The sequence below is a fragment of the Elephantulus edwardii genome, unplaced genomic scaffold (genome assembly GCF_000299155.1).
Source record: "Elephantulus edwardii isolate Elephantulus edwardi_28Jun2011 unplaced genomic scaffold, EleEdw1.0 scaffold00113, whole genome shotgun sequence".
In the NCBI taxonomy this organism is placed as follows: Eukaryota; Metazoa; Chordata; class Mammalia; order Macroscelidea; family Macroscelididae; genus Elephantulus; species Elephantulus edwardii.
Genome location: NW_006399863.1, coordinates 10,751,102 through 10,771,892, shown reverse-complemented (window position 1 = coordinate 10,771,892; position 20,791 = coordinate 10,751,102). Strand labels below are relative to the sequence as shown.

Sequence of the window (20,791 nt, the reverse complement as noted above, 5' to 3'; positions counted from 1 at the left end):
ATGCCACTCCTGCTTCCAAATGTGTCATAATATGGTATTGTTGTTATGTGCCATTGAGTCGCCCGTGATGTATAGTGACCCTATATACAGCGGCTCTGAACCCTTCTCTGTCCTGAGCCAGTCTCATTAACTCTGACACACCAACCCCCACTGCTCCAATTACTGTTATCAGTCCATCTCATCCGGGGTATCTTCTCCTGCTCTGTCCGTCCACGGACCGACCTCTTTTTCCAAGGACCAACCTCTCCTGGCCATGTGCCCAAAGTAAGTGAGGCAGAGCTTCAGAATCCTAGCCTCCAAGGAGAGCCTTGGTTTTACCCTCTCCAAGTTAGTCCTTTTTGTTTTCTTGGCAGTTCATGGTATGTTCAAGACTCTTCTCTAGCACCACAATTCAAAAGCATCTATTCTTCTTCTGCCATCCTTAGTCATTGTCCAACTCTCTAAAACATAACAAGTAATTGAGACAACCATGGACTGGATGTTCTTGAATTCTTATACTTCACAGTGTTGTTAGTAATTTGTTTTTATTCACACAGTTGAATGCCTACAGGTAAATGTCGCTGTAGTGTTCTTTTTCAGCCAACATCTATCCGATATCAACAATGACATCCTTCTGAATCTGGCTTGAATTTCTGATGGTTCCCTATTGTTGTACTGCTGTAACCACTATCTTCAGCAAAGTTTTTGTTGTGTATGATATTGTTTGATCATTTTGGCATTCTTTTGCATCACCTTTCTTTGGAAGGGGTATAAACATGACATGGATGTCTTCTCATGACTCAGTTGAGTCACTCTCTTGCAAAATGCTTGATAAAGACAAGTAAGCACTTCCATTTGTTACACCTGTTTGTGGAAACATCTCAACTGGAATTGCATCAATACCTGGAACCTGTTTCTTACCAATACTTTCAGTGCCACTTTTCAATTCAGTGCACCCACCATTTCATTTCATTGGCACTTTTCATACCATTGAGTCTTTTTTTAATTCTTTTTTTAATTTTTATTATTGTATGTGAGTGCGTATACTGTCGAATCAGATCCAATTGATACAGGAGAAGATTGCCCCTCCTTCTCCAGCAGAGAGCATCTAGTGGATTCAAACCTCATAGCTCTGGGATTGCAGTGCAGCTTCTTGCCACTGTGCCACTAGAGCTCCCTACCATTGAGTCTTGATCATGTCCTAACTTGTAAAATAGTTGAATATCTACCAATTCTTTTTGGTACAATGACTATTTAGTTTTCCATTTTATTTTTATATTTCAGGCATAATTTAATATTTTACCAATTGAACATTTCATTGTTGAAAAATAAATCTTCCATTCCTTCACCTTGAGAAATCTCCTTGCTGTAGTTCCATATATCTTATTTGCATGGTAACAACACCCATGAGAATTCCACACACCTCATTTGCGTTAAGAGGGTCCTGGTGGCACAGTCTGTAGGAAGTTGCACTGTTAAAGCAAAAGGTAGACTCTGGCAATCCAAGTCTACGCCCAGCTCCTCGGGAGAAAATGATCAGTCTTCTTCCATGCAGTTTGGTTCCAGTTTGATAATAAAGAGTTTTATTTTTTCTTTGTTTTATTCACGTTATTGATGGCCATTCTTAGTGTGCCAGAGACACCTTATTTATATAATCTCAGCAATCATTGTGTGGGAGTCACAAAGGCTCTCGTCAAAAGGACAACAATATTTGAAAAGAGCATTATGGTATTATGAGTAATACAACCAACAATCTGGAACAGGACATGCATTATGGAATAAAGTGGGGAAGTAGAGATAGATCTATATAAAGCAAATGAAAAGCCAATTTCTTTGTAAACTTTCAAATTAGAATTAAAAAAATAAAGATGGAGAATTTTTTTAAATATTTAAAAAGACAACAGTACTTCACTGCACAGCACTGATTGTTTGCAGCTGTCTTGGATTTGCTCTTCAGATGTAAAAAAAAAAGTCATAGTCATTGCCATGATTCATAGCTGACCCTCCAGGAGGTTTTCCAAGGCTTTAAATCACACAGGAACAGGTTGCTCATCTTCTCCCTTGGCATAGCTGGTGGACATGAACTAGCCAAGAGGTGTCACTTTTAGGTTAACAGCACCTTTCCCTGTGGGCCAGAGCATCACAATGAGAATCACATGCCTGGGTGGGCTCAAACCACCGATCTTTCTCTTAATAGCTGAACAGGCTAACCAGTTGCACTGCAGATGGAGAGATGCGGAGACCAACCATTGAAGCACGATGTTATTTCTCTATTTCTTTTTTACCCCTAGCCTCAAAGAGTATTTAAGAAAGGAGCTTATTGACCATCTGTACCTTTGTATGTTGTCGTTTTGGGTTCTTGTACCGCTCTCTGTGCAGTATATTTGCTAGGAATTTTTTTATAAAAAAAAAGAAAGGAGCTTATTCGTTTTTGTTGTTTTTGTTTGTTCTTTGTTTCTTTTTTAAAAGTTATTTTTATTTTACAATGGTATGCATACAGAATTTGTATGCTGTTTCATTCATATACATTGTGTTTCACACATTCCTTCATTCACATTGTGTTTGTATTTTTTAAAATTAATTACTGTTGATCTATGCCCATGATTACCCCATCTTTTCAGGTCCCTGCTTGATCTCTCCTAATTCCTTCACCCCCTTCTTTACACTCACCAGACTGGTGACCCTGTGATTTCTCCCCCTCCTCACCCTCAGCTCCCCGCCCCCTCATCTTTCCCCTTTGAACTTTTGCACACATCTTACTTATTGATGTGATCATACAATGGTTAGTACTCTACATTGTGGCCATAGCAACCTCAGTTTGTGTCTGAGTCATGGCATTCTGGTCTCTAGTCTTGCTAGTTATCCTTCTATTTTTATAATAATGGTCTTAGGCAATATTTGAAGAAAGGAACTTAGTTTGTATGTTCGGGCCTCCAGCGTTCTCTGTTAAGTCCCCTTAAATGCAGAAACTTTGAAGTATACCAAACCTACTATTATCATGAAATTACTATTACCTTGGTCTAGTCAAGATAAGATAGTCACAAAGCAAATAGTTTCCACTTTACCCAAGTTTAGCAAGACTTTCCGCGCAAGCAGTCCCAACGTAAAAATATCTGGTTTATACCACCCAAAGAGCCAAAGAATAGTTCCTGTGACATTCCACCTTTCTGTTTAGTCCCTCTTGGAACTCCACCACCAAGTGTGGGGACTTTGCCCCAACAAAATTGTAAGCGTTGTTAGGTTTTCTGTGTAAGACTTGCTGTAGCGTGTGTAGCTGTGATCGGTGAGTCTCAACCACTCGTGGCTACCAGTTACTCTGAGATTGTAACAGCATTTTTACTTTCTGTACAACAAAGAAGCTTTGTAAATAAAATCTTAACATTTTGGGTCTGTTTTTTAAAAAAAATCTGGTTTATGTACAGCCTGTAGCTGTGCCTATTAGCATTTGAGATACATACGATGGTAGTAATGACAAACGGGCTACTTTGCAGTGTGTATCAAAACATTATTATAAGTGTATTAGTCTGTAAGGAAGTTTTTGTTTTTCAAGAATAATTACTTTTTTACTTTTTCATAGAAAGTACAATATATACTATGGCAAATATTTGATTAATAGATTTTAAATAATAACCACTACCAAGAAACTGCTGCAATCCCAAAGGCATGCAGTTTGAGGCGACCAACTGCTCCAAGGGAGAAGGATGGGCAATCTCCTCTCCTGCAATTACCTGCCTCAGAAAACTAATAAAAGTTTACCTATGAGTTGGTTCTGACTCTATGGTACACAGCAACAATGTATATCTTTTGTCTAAATTTGACTTAAAAATAGATTTAGGAACTGACTTTATTCCTAAATATTTATTGTACAGGGGCTGCCTGTATAATAACAGTTCTGTGACAGTATAAAACCCTTGCAAAGCCTGGTACTTTCTAAACACTAGTGTTTGTTGTGAGCGTCTGTTTTTCCTCTCCCTGGAACTTTCCCCTGAGACCTGTTGCGTGCATGCATGTCAGTGAGGGAGGTTAGAATATAATGAACTTGTCAGTGAAGGTGATATTGTACCACTTTAAAAACATTTCTAGAGCTACATGTTAGAGCTTCTACCTTTTCTCAATTATGAAGATCCTCTGTGCCTAAAGTGGAAATAAAATTTTCTTAATTTAGGAAAATACCAAATCATTTCTTTAGGAAAGTGAAGAATTCTTCCCTCCTCTTACTTGGGTGTTCCAGTTGGAAAGTCAGATGGATGTTTTAAAGCCCTGAGAGCCGTAACACCTTGCCTTCTGTTACAGGTGCAACAATGAGAGTGAATGGTCCCAGATCCATGAGAACATCATCCGGAAATCGAGTGCCAAGTACTCCGCCCCCAGCGCCAGTCACGGTGACGTACTTCTTTGGCTAGAGAACTTTGGGTGCTTTTGCAGTTGCTGATCATACAGTATCTTAATGAGTTAATGCTGATCTGCTGCCAGATGTAAAGCTCAGTTCCCTACAGATGTTTGTTCTCCTGCCAGACACTTTCTACTTTTATTTACTCTGGTGCCCTTGTGGTAAGAAGCTGCACTGCAATCCTGAAGGCACTAGGTTCAGTTCCACCAGCTGCCATGCAGGAGAAGGATGGGCCATCTCCTCCTATTTAATTAACTGCCTCTGAAAACCCACCAGAGGGTCAGCTATGGGTCAGTTCTGACTCGACTGTACACAACAACATGATCATTTGAGACCCAGACTGATAACCACTGACCAAAATACAATTTCTTGTTTTTTCCTTTTGTTGCATATCATGTCCTGTGTTAGGTAAACTGAGTTCCAGTTTAAATCCAGAGTAAGCAGAAGTTTTGCAGGATTTGCCCCCCTGTGAAGTATGTCTTGAACAAAGATTATACATGCAGAAGAAGGGGGGAGGCACATTTTGGTTCACTTCTCATTCTCTTTCTGTTCAGTGTGGTTAGCATCACCAAGACAGCCTGACACTAATGAGAATCAGCCTCATTTAGGATGGCCAGGATAAGTCATTCTGAAACAAAAATAGAAAATCTTTATTACAAAGCAGCTTTTATCTTATCTCAGCTTCTACTTTTTCTTTACCCACCTTCTCTTTTAAAGGTCTGTTTAAATCATTTCTATCTAAATACCAGTGCAGATCTACACATTAGAAATGTTGTGCCTTCTAAATTAAAAAATGAATTGCTTGATTAAATTGGAAGCACACTTTAAAAGCCTGTGAACCTTTCTATTCACTAACAGATAACAGTCTGATTTGCATGGAACCATTTTTCTCCTGACAGGGACAAAATTGCATAACCTTTTTCATATATCTCTTTGTTTTAATGTTCATGGACTTTGTTTAAAAAGTTGGATTTGAGTAACAGTATAAATAGGGAGTCTCTAAAGAGTAATGCTTTTAGGAGGAATTGTTGCGTGTTTTCTTTTTCTCTATTGGGACAAGTTTCTTTTTAAGTTCTTCAGCTTGAGTGCTCCATTGAGATGATGGGTATAAAGAACACCCAGGGTTACTGAAGAACTGACTTCACGCTGCATGGACTGTGATGGATTTTTTTTACAATTAATGTTCTCTCTCCTCCCCTGAGGAACATGCCTTAGCATTATTTGTCCTGTTTCTCAATCACCTATGGTTTCAGGACCTGGAAGGAGAGTTGTAAGTTGAAGGGTCCTAATCTCTATAAAAGGGAATGGAATATTTGGTAGTTTCATTATTCATGTGCCTGTTCACTTGATCTTTTTCATAAACTGAAGCCTTAGTCCTCTAGTGCCCTAGCGGGTAGGGAGTTGCACTGCTAACCCCCAAAGGTAGTGCCTTTCTGGTGGTTTGAATCCACCAATGGCTACAAAGGAAAAGAATGGGCCCTCTCCTTCCATGTGATTTGTTATTCATTGCTGCAAGTTGGAACAGATTCATAGTTCACACATTCCCCCCCAGTAGGTTTTCAAAGGCTGTAAATCACACAGAAGATTGCCCATCATTCTCTGGCAAAACAGCCTGTGGATTCAAACTGTCAGCCTTTGGGTTGGAAACACAACTCCCCACCTGCTAGGTCATCAGAGCTCATTCCATGTGATTTACAGCCTCTGAAAACGTACTGGAGGCTCAGCTATGAGTTGGTTCCAACTCAGTAGCAATGAGTTTGAGTTTTCTCTTTGTCCTGATTCAAGAAGGTGAGCAGCTGCTCGGTATCTTTTTTGGTAGCTTGGAAGCTAGCCATGACTCTTCTCAACACCTCTAGTCTTTCCTCAGAAATTCTACTTTGCTACTTGAGGCCAGTTTGACTGTTCTCAAAATGAAGAGATAATACAAATTAGCGAGTCCTTAAATAAATTCTGGCCAAAGTAGAATGATAAGTGATGTGGGTTCTTGTGGTTTTGTTGTTTTGGGTTGTGTGTGTGTTTTTTTTTCTCTATGTACCCTTGAACTATCACATCCTTAAATTCTGGAGAATATGAGCCTTTTACTTTACAGGTACTGCCTCTACATCTATAGCTTGTCTCCTAGATTAGTGGATTCTTACTCATTTAGAGGATGAGAATTTGATAAGTATGTACAGGTGAATGAGGTAGATCTGGAAGGAAGAGCCTAAGAGCCTCTTCTCTGCAGAATTCATTGTGGTTTGAGAGTCTGATGCCAAGCCTTTCAGATTCACAAACGGAATCCAAAAACTGTAGTCAGGCTGTGAAAGATTATTTAAGAGTGAGCTCTGGTGGCCCAGTGGCAAGAAGCTGCACTCTAATTCTGAAGGCACACTGTTTGAGGCCACCAGCTGCTCCAAGAAAAGATGGACATTCTCATCCTGTGCGATTAACTGCCTCTGAAAACCCACCAAAGGGTCAACTGTGAGTTGGTTCTGACTCTACAGTACACAACAACAACAACAGTAAAAATCTTGTAGATTGATCAGCTAATAATTGGAATACCAAGGGTATGTCTTTCAGAGCACTGAGATGTTAATGGCACTTGGGACACATGTATCATTCTAAAATTTCTTAGGGAACGTGAGTTTAGTGAAAGCTGTCCAGTTGTCCTGAGTTTCTGTCTAGGGTGCAGTAGAACCGTAGTTCTTCCCCGACCCAGCTGTGAAAGCACCAATCTCTAGGTATTGGCACACTTGTGTCTGCTAGCTGTAGCTTTTGTGACTCTTCTGTCTGATTTATCCCTTCCTTTTTCTCCTCATCTCCATCCTCAGAGTATTCTTACTCCAAATTTCTGCCTTTCAGCCAGCACACTTCTCATTACTCTCAGTGTCACAATACCATCTTCCATCATTTCTATAGGTGTTTATTTTTTTCAGTTTCCAAGTTTGTAGATCACTGAGAATGTTTCCTGATGACCCAGAGATCACCATCTAAATTCTTCATCCTGTTAACAGCCAATCCCACTCATAGAGTCTCAGTCTGGCATATCCTAATTTCATCTAGGCCTCACTTTTTACATTTTATAATCTTTTTTCCAAGGGCTATAGTGGTAATACTGTCAAGAGATCCAAGCAGGCTCCGTGTGAAACTTTTAGGGTACAAGTAATGATCTAGAAGCCAGCTCACTTGAGACATTACATATTCTCCCAAATTCAGAGCACAGCCCCCCGGAAGAAGTAAAAGAGCTGAAAGTCTCACAGTACCTCCTGGCAGTGTAATGTAATGGTTTTGCTGAAGGGAGAATGAGATATATTCTCAATTGCTATCTTTATAAATCACTGTAAATGTGAATCAGGGTTTTGCTTCTTATAATTTTGCATAACCCTAGCATAAAAATACAGTATCTCTTAGCTTGCTGATTTCCAACTTGTGATGTACTCTAGTCCACACTTATTTCTTAAGTCACAATTATTTCTTGGATACCTTTATGTTGTTTCTGTAGGCTTCTCTGGTTCCCTGAAGGTACACTTTTATAGTCACCCTTCTCGCTCCTTGTTCACTAGAGACCAGGTAGGCCATAGGCTGGATGTGGTATTAGTCAGTATACCTCAGATCTTAGCCTATGTATCATAGACTGGTTCCCTGGGTTATTGAGGTAATCTTGATGGAAACTGCTTTCAACTATGTTTTTTATGCTTTCCACATTAAATCTTTTCTCAAGAAAACTGCTGAATTATGCAAACTCTCCAGAGAATAATGTGCATCTCCTGTCTTTTCTAGAACTTCATAACAGAGTATACGTTTGATTCTCAATAAGGAAATTCCTTTATGTTTTTTGCAGGTCTTATCATTTCTCTGCAGCTTCTTCGTGGAGACATGGAACAGATTCGAAGAGAAAACCCCATGATATTTAGTAGAGGATTGGCAATTACAAGGAAATTGGGATTTCCTGATGTCATCATGCCAGGTAGGCGGTACTGCTTAAAGTGGGTGGACTGGGGGCTTAGGAGTCCATTGTGCTTCTGAGAAAGTAGTAAACTGTAGAGGTATCTTGAAGCCATTAAAAGCCTTCACAACCCAGGTCACATTGCGGACTGCGGTATGCAGTGACTCCTATGGCTCCTGTAGACTTCCCACATCGCATTCACTAGTGTAGCTTGAAGGGCTGCATCAGAGGGGCTTTGTTGTCACCTTAGAGGCTGTAAGGCAGGAACTAACATGAAACTCTTCAGAGGGATACCCTTGAACAACCTTCTTGCCCATCACATTTCTTAGAAGTAAATTGCCTCACAAGATCCTGTTCTTTAAGGAGAAGAACTTTAAAAATCTTTATCTGCAGTATCACAGTATTGATGTGTTCCAATTCCTTAAGGAATGGCAGATCATTTTTAATGTGTCAGGAGCCCTGGTAGTTCAGTGGTTAGGCACTCAGGTAGGTGCTAACCAGAACGTGAGTTGTTTGAACCCACCTGTCACTCCAGGAGAGAAAGATTTGGTGATTTACTTCTGTAAAGATGAAAACCTTGAAAGCCCCCCAGACAATTCTGCTCTGTAATATAGACAATATAAGTCAGAATCAAATCAGTAGCAGTGGGTTAGGTTGTTTGGATAGAACTGCCTGGTTAGTTTCTTCAAAGTTGTCTTCTTCCTCTCACTTTGGTGTCATTAAAAGAATAACTAGGGCAGAACGTGGAAGTAGTTTGATCCTCAGGTGTCAGAACTGTATGTCCTAGGAAGATGGGCAAAGGTGGAACTGGAGAAGGGGATCCAAAGAGACCACAAGAACCAAAGAGCCAGGGGGAGTACAGAGTAGAGACGTGGCCCAGGGACTGGCAGGTTCTCTGGTAAACAGTCAAGATGTGAACAGGGAGAGGGAGACCGAAACAGGCAATCATGTGGCTATCTTGTGCAGGGATAGGCAAATCTTTCCAGTTGAGTTTTAATGCTCTGCTCGAAGCTTAGTTGCCTTCATTTAAAAGAACCAAGCCAGGCTTATCTGAAATGATGTGGCTGCTGCAGTTATCACCTCTTAGAATTCTTCCTTCTGGGCAGTATTTGCCCGCATGTACTCCAAGGGGAGTGTGGCCTGAGCTTTAAAAAAGAATCATATGATGAATTCCAACTGCCTTCTGGTCTCCTGGATTATGTCCAATTTTGTTTTCTGTCTTCACTTACTCTTTACAGGCAGTAAATGCAGAGCAAGATGCTGTTGCCCATTCTTTAGCTCCTCTTAAAGATGCAGGAGGGTCTTTTAGATGGGAAATCTGGACCACTCAGTTAATTCCATGTTGAGTTTTAAATGTTGAAACTTCATGATTATGAAAGGTCCCATATTACTGTTATCGAGATGATGTCCCCTACAGACTTCTCCCATGCTGTCCTAATACCCTTTTCAGCCCTTTTGGGGCCTAAAGCAGGAAAATTGTAGTCTCTCGCTTCTTAGAGACACTTTGAAGAATGAGTGGATTCCAGAATTGATCTGATGATCTTTTTAAACTAGATATCTAGGTTTATGTGTTGGTGGTGGTGGTGTTGTGTACCATTGAGTCGTCGTTGACCCTCCAGTGGGTTTGCAGAGGCAGTTAATTGCACAGGAGGATATTACCCATTCTTCTCCCCCGGATAGGTTTATATGAAGGGTAACGTATTCTAGGAGAAGATATACTTGAAGCCTGCTTTTTTCTAAGACCTTTGTCTAAGATTTGGAATTTTCTCTCCCATAGCTTTTCCGCAGGCATGCTATAAAACCAACTAAACAGAAGTTTATAAAGGAACACACTTCCAATTTTCACTTAATGAAAAATTTTATTTCAGGAGTTATTTTGTCTAAACTACATCCAAGGAATGAGACCCATAGTTTCTCAAGGACTGGTGGGTAAACCGCACAAGATTATGGAAATGAGTGATGGGTGTTGGTCAGACTAGGGTTAAGCTAAGGGTTAAGGGGATTGTGTCTTCTTCTGGCCGACTAGTGAGTCATCACGCGTTTTATCCGGTGAAGCAGACCTGAGACGTCCAGGTTGAGTCTACATGTGTGTTGCTGTCTGAATTGTCTTTTAGGGTTCATTGTCTCCCTTTGAGGTGCTGAGTACAGTAATGCACCATTTGTTTTGATGCACGGACAGCCCTTTGTGTATATGTTCCCTTGTCAGTCCTTTCTCAGTTGATAGGGAAAATGCATTTTTCTGTGAGGAAAGAACCTTTTTGCACAGATGACCACACTCAGGATGGTGGCCTATTAACAACTGACAGCCCCTTAATCCACCCCAAGGTGTTACCAGAGGTTTGCCGTCTTTGAACAGGGAGGTAAAGCTGACCCTGCAGGGCATACTGGCACAGCTGGAAAAGTATGCGGAAGAATTTTATGTTATGGTTGCCTTATCTTTGGAAATAATGACTGTGCAGTAAGTCCTTGATGAGTCTTAATCAGCTTTACTTACAGGTGGTATGTCCAGCCTCCACTTGTGGGAATGTTGTACCTGGGCTGCAGCTGCCCCTCAGCCCTTGCAGTACTGATATGACCAGGTTTTCAGAAGTTGCAGCTTTATCATCCTGATACCTGGACACATGAGGAAAGGACCAAGAAAGAAATTATATTAAGACTCTGTGTGTCTCAACACTCTTCAGAACTCTGAAAAACTAGACTATCTGAGAAAATTAGAATTACCCATAAATGATCATCCATATTTTAAAACTACCCGGAATTTGGCAGAAACGGCCACACACTCATTTAGAAAGGAGGTTTTTGTTAGATGGCCCAAGTGGATCCATGTTAAAGCATATAGGTGCAGTCAGAGTCCAGACACTCTGTCCATACAAGTGTCCAACACACCAAATCTAAAAAAGGCCTTTCTGGTCCTTCCTTATTTTCCATTGGATAAAATTGCTTTCTGTGGATGCTTCAGATTTCTTCTCTGTGTCCAAAATGAGGCCCTGTCTCCACTGCCACTGAGTTGTGCTAACGACCCTGGTAATGGGTAAGAGGCAGCAGCAGCACTGCTGGAAGCTCTCACTCCTGAGTGGCAAGCCTGGGAGGGAAATGCCTTTCTGAATTACAGATGGACAAATTTGGGGACTTAAGCCATTTTTTGACACTAAGCACATATGGCCTTTGTTGGTTGGTCACCTTATTTTTGTGGGTACTTAGTCCTTCCTTTCAAAGTTTAGTGTAGAACAAACTTGTAACACTGAGGCGTATTTGTAATCCTTTTTTTTTCTCTGAAAAGATAGGCAGGGAAGACTGAACCAAGACATGGGTACCAGTTAAAAAAAAAATAAATAAATAGAAGGTAACATTGTTCCTGTAATTTCATGTCAGGATAGCCATGATAAAACTTTAATGAAAGCTATATGTTAAAGGACTCTTAACTGCAAGAAGTGATTTAAAACCTCTTGCTCAAGAAGAAGCTTCACCATTCTTCCCACTAGTCTGAGCCAGGAGGAATATGCTGCCATCTTTTATGTTCCTCTAATTTTTAACGTTCCTGGAGAGTCTGTTTCCTGTGGTCACTGGGAATGCCGGGACCTGAGAGGGTTCTCTGCGTAGTACAGAGTTTTAGACTGTTTTCTAATCCTTGAATATTTAAGGTTGTCATTGACTGTGTGAGATTTGGGCAAAAGTTCATGTTAGCTGAATGATCTCAGTTGTGTCAGAAGTTAGCTCAGTTGGCCCTGTGTTTATTTTAATGTACTGTTGTGGCAACAATTACAGCTTTCCTCGAGCTGTGGTTCTCTTACTTTCATGTGTGCCAGAATCACCTGTAGTTCTTAGAAAAAACACATTACTGGGCCCAGCTTAAGAGTTTTGATTGAGTAGGATTAATTTAGGGCCCAAGAATGAGCAATTCTCACACACTCTTGGGAGGTGGAGATGCTGCTGGTTAGAGACGTTTTTCAGACCCATGTCCTGGAGAGTGTTTGGCTTTAGAGATGCTTTGCCCCTCCCTGAGTTAGACCTGGGGCAAGTGCTGCTTATCTGAGGTTGCCCTGATCTTACCCATTAGAAGATAGCTATGCAGACTTGGCATGCCTCTTAGGGGACCCTCGAACTCTTGCCCTTGTGCTCAGAAATACACTCTGTCCTTTGCTTTGATCCCTGATAAAAAGTGCATGCTTTCACCACTGACCTGCCAGTGATGTTTCTTTCACTTTTCTTGTTTGTCTTAATTGTTCTTGTTTTTCTCTGTGCTGTACCCTCATTCTCGCCCATTTCTTTCTGATGCAGAGATGAAGATAGTTGGGTGTAAGTTTCTGCTTTTGTGTGTCCCTTCTGCTTATTGCCTGCCTTGTCCCCATCCTCATTTGTATCATGGAATGTTGCAATCCTGGGGTGGGGTGCCATACACATGATTAATCCTTCATCATCCTCACTTTTTGTGGGTAACAGACAAGATGTAAAAATAGCAGCTTCTAGCCCAGCTTAGAAGACTGTGAGAGGCATAATTTTAGATGTTCATTAAGATCTAGGAAATTGAAGACATAGTAGAATGTGTAGAAAACCTTAAGTCAAAGGTGAAATAGAACATGGTACAGAGAAAGATTTTCATGAAACAACAACTACTCCCATTTAAAAGAAAATTAATAGTGTTTGTCCCAAGCAACAGACTATCAGAAAGCCTGTCCTTTCACCTCCCTGGTACGCAATGGATATGAGTAGTAAAACCAGAGACATGACTTTGGAAAAATTCTCTTCTCAAGCAAAGTGATAGCAGGACTTACTATACATAGGTTCACAGAACTGTAGTCAGAGTCTCAAATAATTTTGTAGCAGTATCTCTAAGGTATTATTTAGGGATGTTCACATCTGCTTTCATAAAAGATTGGAAGAATATCACAGGCCTAGTCCAAGAAGATTGTGAGGATGGCACAGGACAGGAAAGAGTTCAAATCTGTTGTGTGTAGGGTCACTATGAGTTGTACTCAACTTGACTGCACCTAACAATAACAACAGTCCAAGGAAGGAATAGTCATATATATTAATGTCACACTATGCTCATACCTGACATCTTATTGAAACAGAAGCCATCACTGACTTTGTCACAATAGAAACTCCTCACTTATTGGTATGGTGTGGTCCCAATGATCAGGTCATTGTGTGAAAAATGATGCTGTGCAAGAATCTGACTGTGTTCCCCTTTGGCAGTGCCCTGGGGGTTGGCTGGGGGTTGCTCCCACCTCCAGAATATTTAGGGTCCATCATCACCTGACCATACTCCAAGCCTCCAGGTGGACCCCTGCACCGCACCTCTCCACTTTCCCAATCTGCCAGCCTTACAGACAGGCTTCATCTGTGGGTAGCTCCCAGGCCTGAAGCAGAGATAGCAGAGAGGCCTCTTTGGAAGAAGAGACTTCTCAGCCCTTTGCCCAGCCCCAGCTCCCACCTCCTTCTCATGGCCTGGCTGCCCCCACCTCCTGTACACTGCCTGACTGTCCCACATTTGACGCAGGGCTGAATAATACAGACCACCCATGACCCAGATGGGTCCTTCCCTCTCGGAAACTTCGATCTCCTCCTCCTCTTCACCCGTCTCCTTGACTTCTCTTAAGGCACAAAATCTTGTGTGTGTGTGTGTGTGTGTGTGTGTGTGTGTGTGTGTGTGTGTGTTTATACATACTCACACATCGCATAATTTTGAGAGAGACCAGGAGATGTAAATGCAAAATGTTAGATAACAAAGACAGTCGATGTCTTAGGCTGCGTTCTCTAGAGAAGCAAAACCAGTAAATACACATTATTTAAAGAGAGATTTAATTAAAGGAGAGGACTCACATACTTGTAATGTCCCAGCTCTGTGGCACATAGCTGCTGAAACTGAGTCAAGTTAAGGCAAGAACTAAAGAAGGTGACAAGCCAGGTCTGCCACACTTCTTTATATACTCGGTTTAGGCCACACTCCTAGTGAAGCTTCTCAGTCAACTGGCTGCACAGAGCAAATTCCCTCATAGGAACGATTATACTGCACTTAACCTCATCAGAGGAATGGCTGTATCACACAACTGCCAAGCCAGAGAATCGTAGACGGCTAGTTAGCATGCAGCCTTACCCTTCACAGTCAATAAGTATGGAAGTGTGACAAAAATAAGGTAACAAAAATAGAGAACTCATCCTTCTTGAGTACTTTCAAAAGTCCTCTTACAAGTCTTTTTTTAGGAGGTCTCTTCTTCCTAAAAAAAAGGCACTAGAAAACATTGGTCCAATGGTAAAACTGTCCAAGCTTAATGGTAATTAACTTACCTGCAACTCTGTGCGTGTTATCAGGAGACTTCACTCCTGTTCTGCCAAGAGATAAAATTGGCACCATCCTGGATAGGCTGCTGTGTCTGCTGGTAGAGAGCTAGTTCTAATTTTATATCGTTTTAAAGGAAAGAAAGTGCTATACATAGAAACCCTCTTCTCATCTATCCAGTCTCAAAATAGACTAAGTGTAAGTATTGTATTAACTATTACTGCCCTTGAACTCAAAGCTTCCTAATGTTGTAAGTCATTTGGAAGAAAGAATATGAAAATAATAATCTAAACAAGACAGTGCTCATACCTGAATGGGATATCCTGTATAGTTCCTACTAGACTGGAATTCCATGTCAGCTAAAACCATGTAAAACAAATAGCCCCCAAACTCAAAAGTAAGCCCCATGTTATCTGTTAAAAGATTCACTCACTAACAGATGCTCTGGTGTCTGTGCTTAATCTCAGAGGTTTTGAGGTCTTTGCAGTGACTGATCTCAGAAAGGCCTGCTCACTCACTGTGAAACCCCGTTTTTCCAGAGTTACACAGCAATGCAGGTCTTGAGAGAGTCAGGCTTGACAGTTGAGGTCTGTAGTTCTCCCTCTCTGCTGGCACATGGCACATCACAGCACACCGCACCCACTTTGAATTCCCGGTAGATGAACAGCACTGCTTGCCTGTAAAATATCTCATTCCATAAGGACCTTAAAGTATTTCAGGTCATCCCTGTTACAGTATAATGGCTCGTGTTCGTTCCCCCTCCTTCCCAGCAGCTGTTCATGATCAGCTCATAGAAATCTGGATTGCTGATGTTTTGTTGCAGCATACGGAAGCTGTTCTTCACGAATGAGCACTCCCAAGTTGGGGATAGAAAACAGTAGTCCACTGGAAAGGCCCAACCCACAGCCTGTTTTTTGTTTTAGTTATTTTTGTTGTCAAGAGTATACACAATAAAAGCATATACCAGTTCAAATTTCTACATAGATATTTAAGTGACATGGTAGAAACTATTTAAAATTAGAATTCCCAAACTTAATGACATTAAAGCATACACTTAAACAAATCTTTCTGTTAATTCCAGAAGCTGGATTGCAGTTAACCAGTCATTTCTGTGTCAATGCCCCAATTTCCTACAGATGGATTACTTTAGAAAGATTACTATCAGCAGCCATAACATGATTTTGTATTCCCTGCCAGCTAACACTGTTGGATTTTTTTTCTTACATATTATAAGGTTTTTAAAAACATAACGTGTAAGATAGACTTATGTCTAGCTAACATTTTACAGAACAAGTTTGACTACTCTGAGTACCCATTTCTCCAACCTATTGCTGTCCTGACATGACATAGCTGTCCTGACATTGACCATGTGAGATCTTAAGATGAACACAAAATAGTTTTTCTGAAGCCTTCTCATGAGAACAAATTCATTCCTCTTTCCATTCAAGAAACTGCTGTGGGTCACTCAAGCACTAGGTTCTCAAGGGTATAAGTAGTGATGCTGTGCCAACCTCAGGAAGCAGAGGGCACCCAACAAAGGGCAGGGCTGCCCAGGCCCTTCCTAAAGAGAGCCCATCATCAGGGCTACCAATACCTGATCCCACTTTCTGCAAAAAAAGCTTCTCTTTCCCATGCCTTTCCAAGTATTCCTTCATGCCTTTCCAAGTACTACCACACCTTTCCAAGTGCTCCTCCATGCTACCTAAGGGCCGCCAGCACTTACTGCCAAGCCAAATGTCATAAATATCCTCCCAGCAGAACCTCCTTGTTCTGCCCCCAGTTGTGTTAAATTCTTGGAAACATCAGAATCTCTGGTGATTTTTTTTTCCTAGTGTTTGTGTTCAGGCCACATCCACGGCCCACAGGAATCTCAGAGGGTGGGTGATAGGAACCATTTTTGGCTGACCACCCCCCCAGGTGATTCAGATATACACACCCAAGCAGTGGACTGCAGACAAACCTCCAGAAACCACTGCCCAGACTTCTTTCCCACCCTCATTGTAATGTGCCTGTCCTCATCCCTTTCCTAGGTAATATTTCCTGGCAATTGGTGCTAAAGTTTACAGGAGCATCCTGGAGACAGTGCCTTAACCCAAAGGCATGATTCCACTGGTAGGTTTTGTGAACATGTGACATGAAATAGGAACAACTGAGGAGCTGGGGGAATCCCTGAAAGGCTACTTATAAAGCAGGACTGGGTCAATTAGACCCGTAGCTAAAAGCCTTAGGTCTTCTCCTAATATTAGGAGAATTCATAAAGACTTTGGCTTAAATCATTGTGAGAGTTTTTCGCAAGAGGAACCTAGCAGCATTAACTTTCATAAAGAGCCACTCTCAAGATTTAGCTTATAATAAATGACACAGTTGCATTTCAGTAAGGTGGATACCTATCCTGACTGAGAATGACCCTGGTCTAGGCACATCCCCCTCCAAATAATGACCTACCAACAGTAACAACAACCAAAAGTGTGAATAAATCCATCTATTACACTATAACTTAGAGGGCAGTAATGTTTGTATTTGTACTGATTCTAAGCTAGAAAAAAACCAAAAGCATTCTCTTTTGATAGAAAATTTAAACAAGAAAAGAAACCGTGGGAATATCTACTTCAAGTCTTCTGATTTAAAATGCCCAGAAGGAACTACACAGAAACTGTGGACACACTCTGGGAAACCAGCCCAGGTTGTTGAAGACATCCACAACAACAACAACAACCAGTTTTGGTGTTGGTGTTCCGATACCAAATATATACAGTGCATACATTTCCAGGAAAACTTTGAAAAGGTTTCACTTAAAGTGGTTGTTTACTGTAACGTCATTAACCTATGTGTAGAACCACAACAACTAAAAGTTTGTACAAGCCAGGATGCTGTAGCTGCTAGTCGTCATCTCCTTTTAAAAGCCACAGAGATTGGTTTGGGGAAACTGCCAGAGACCGCACGCCAGGGTAATGTTTAAATAGAGCACCTATTCTTTAGGTTAGACAGTAAGAGTATTTATTTTATTCTAGATTGGTCTAAAAATTGGATAATTATTTAAATTCCATAGGAAAGCTAATATGAAGCTAAAAAGGCCTTTGTAAGAAGAAAGCTCTGTGATGTCTATTTCAATTGTTAAAAATTCCAGGTGTAGCCAGACTTATTCCATTATAATAACAAGAAAACATAAAAAGCCCCAAATGAAATTTCAACTTTCCAGACTGATTTTATTCTACTGGGTCTCTGTACTGAGAGTAACAAACTAAATCTCCCTTTGCCCCTGACATTTTCCGGGGCCTGCCTGCACACTCAAGTGCTGTTGACCTTTGTGCTAATGAGGAACCAAGCAGAAATGCCCAGAGACAGCAGAGTGATGCTTCAAAATTGTCATTCCAAGCTGAGACTCTGCCCAAGCCATGAGAGGAACATCTGTGCAGCCTTCAAGGATGGGCACCCTCAAGTTTGCCCCACACTCTCAGCAGTTGCCATTTTTGTGTGGTTTTCAGAAAGTGTTCTCATTTTTCCTTTCATGGTTGCCTCAGGGCTCCTTGTTTGGGGGACAGAATGGCTTTCTTGCCTTAGGAAATGCTCAGGGCTCTCAGAGAACAACTGATTTCTTCTCAGGGCGTTCTTGCCCCATTGAGCCATACAGCGTTTTCAGAGACTTTATTATACAATCAAAGAGTGGGGATTTCAAGATTGTGCATCTTGAGTGAAGAATGGCTTTGAAGCCCACAAAAGCCCTAGATATGTGCCAGTCCTGGTTTAAATGTCATGACAGACTCTCCTGTGAGAGTGGCAGTGTAGAATAAAGGCCACTGTCATGCATCTGACACACCACAAAATCCACTTGCTGACCAAAACAACCAGTTTCTGTCATTATTGATGATGAATGTAGTTAGATGTACCATATTTTCTAAGTGCTGACATGGAAAGACTATTTGGCTAATCTGAATTAGCTCTCTTTACAAGGTAATTGTGCCCTCAACTCTCAGTTGGTTTTTCAAGCTGCTAACACACCTTCACATTGGCCTTACATGTTTTTCTTTGCTGTTTTCTTCCTTTGAAGACTACCCTCCCCCACAGTCTTTTCTACATTCTTTTGAAAGTCAAACCCCTTTCTCAGACTTTGTGAATAAAACTGATTGTGTAACAGAACTAGAATCTTACAGTATCCTAAATAAGATGGTAAATGAACACCTTCTTTCTCCTCTACACTCTACCCAGTTCATCACTCTAAATAAGGCAGATTTTACTTGGGTCATTTTCAGTTTACAATATGAGTTTCTCTTGTATAGTGTCAAGTAACAGAGATGAGAAAAGTGGACTAGGGTCAAAACACAAGGGACATAAGAGCACAACAGATTGTTGTCCCAGCACCTTAACACGCGTGCTTCTGGAATCATCTGCTCTCAGAGCACTTGCAAATGATGTGAAGAAAAACCCACAGGAATGTCCACGGGAAGTCCAGTGACCTCTGCCTGGAATTCTTGCAGGAAGTGCAATGTGGAGCCAAGCTGCCAGAAAGAAGTAACAGTAAATAGTATATCCTCAAGTCAGACTTGGAAGAGTTAGAGAGTTTGCAAAAAATAAATGCTTAGGCATGATTGAAATAGTTGTTAATGCTATTCATTCTAAAACCATATCCTCTTTCAGAGACTCAGATTACAGCCTAGAGAGCAGAGACTGACCGGCCAGTCACCTACAAGCTGGGAGAACATTCTCTGCCCTGCCTTTTTCCACCCCAAGCAAGCGACAATGACCTCCTTTCAAAATCAGACTTAGAGGACATACGACTAACCAACCCAATTACTGCTGCACTGACATCAGTAGAATGTCCATCGTTATTAACCAAGCTTGGAATGCCCTGAGCACTCACCCAAACTCTGAAGGATCCAAACATTAGTCCCGTCCTCTGTGAGCATGGAGCAGGGTGGCTTCTGCAGTCATGAGGACATGCCATTTCTTTCTTCTCAGGTGATATCCGCAATGACCTATACCTGACCCTGGAGAAGGGAGATTTTGAGAGAGGGGGAAAGAGTGTACAGAAGAATATTGAAGTGACCATGTATGTGCTTTATGCAGATGGAGAAATCTTAAAGGTAAGGCAGTGCGTCAGTCATTTGGAATTAAAGCAGATCCTGAAAGCATGGTGGTACTTCTGTGGACTTTGTCCAAAGGCCCATTCCCCCCAAATTGCCTTTTTCTTCTCTTTTTCTTTCTTCAAAAAAACCCCCAATATTGTACTTAATGATAAGTTCTAATACTGTACAACCTTTATGGAGATTCTGTGTATCTGATTTGATTTCACTCCTCCTTCAATGTAGACTTGTTCCTTCTTGTTCTGTACTGTTAGCTCTTCTGCCATTCTCTCCATCTGCCTTCATGTTCCTGGAGTTAATGGTAGAACTTGGGTATTAATTTGACCCCAACAAGTTACAGGATAAAGAATAGTACTTTCAAGCCCTGAAGATCATTTTCTAGCCAGTGCAGTGCAAGGATCTTCACTGAACTTTATTGAAGATCTAGAGTCCTGGAGCTTTTTGTCAGTGTATGTTTTCCCCCCCTCAGTCATACTAGGGATGAAGTAAGTTCCCGGCAAATCGCAGAGGTTCCATTTGTAGAGGGCTTGATAGAAGGCAAATCGGTTTTTTCCACAAACCTCTTCCCGGTATGTTGCCAATGGTCCTGTGAAGTAAGTACAACAGGAATGAGCATTCCCATTTTACAGACAGAGAATTAATAAAAATCGTGTCCTAAAGCGAGACAAAAATGGAGGAGAATGTTGAAACAGTGGTAGACACAGTGATCTGTGTGGTCATTTTTTAATGAAGAGCTTGTTCATGTGGAGAGTACTGGGACAGCTGAGCTGTCAGCTAGGACACCATACCTGCGTGCAGTTGGAGCTGTTCCTGGTTATGTCGCCTGCAGCTCCTGCACTCCAGAGGATGGTTCACAGGTTATCCTGGATCTTCATTTTCATGGTAGTACTTGGAAGCTAAAGTTAGATGAAATCCGGTGTTGTTGCTGTTGTTATGTGCTGTCAAGTCGTTTGCGACTCATAGAGACCCTATGTACAACAGCCCTAAACCCTGCTCTATCCCATGCCAATCTCATTGCCTCTGACACACCCATCCCGATTTCCCCAGTCACTGAATCAGTCCACCTCATAGAGGGTCTTCCCCTCCTGCGCTGTCCCTCCACTCTACCCAGCATGATGTCCCTCTCTAAAGACCTG

At 41.4% G+C, this 20,791-nt stretch overlaps 1 protein-coding gene across 1 annotated transcript in view; it reads left to right on the top strand.

The window, feature by feature from the left end:
* DOCK3 (dedicator of cytokinesis 3) overlaps positions 1-20,791 on the top strand; it is a 310,047-nt gene that overhangs the window by 194,813 nt on the left and 94,443 nt on the right. The window contains exons 11-13 of the mRNA XM_006892272.1: positions 4,273-4,361; positions 8,190-8,315; positions 19,531-19,655. Of these exons, the coding sequence (XP_006892334.1) occupies positions 4,273-4,361; positions 8,190-8,315; positions 19,531-19,655 (340 nt within the window). The remainder of the gene's footprint in view (positions 1-4,272; positions 4,362-8,189; positions 8,316-19,530; positions 19,656-20,791) is intronic.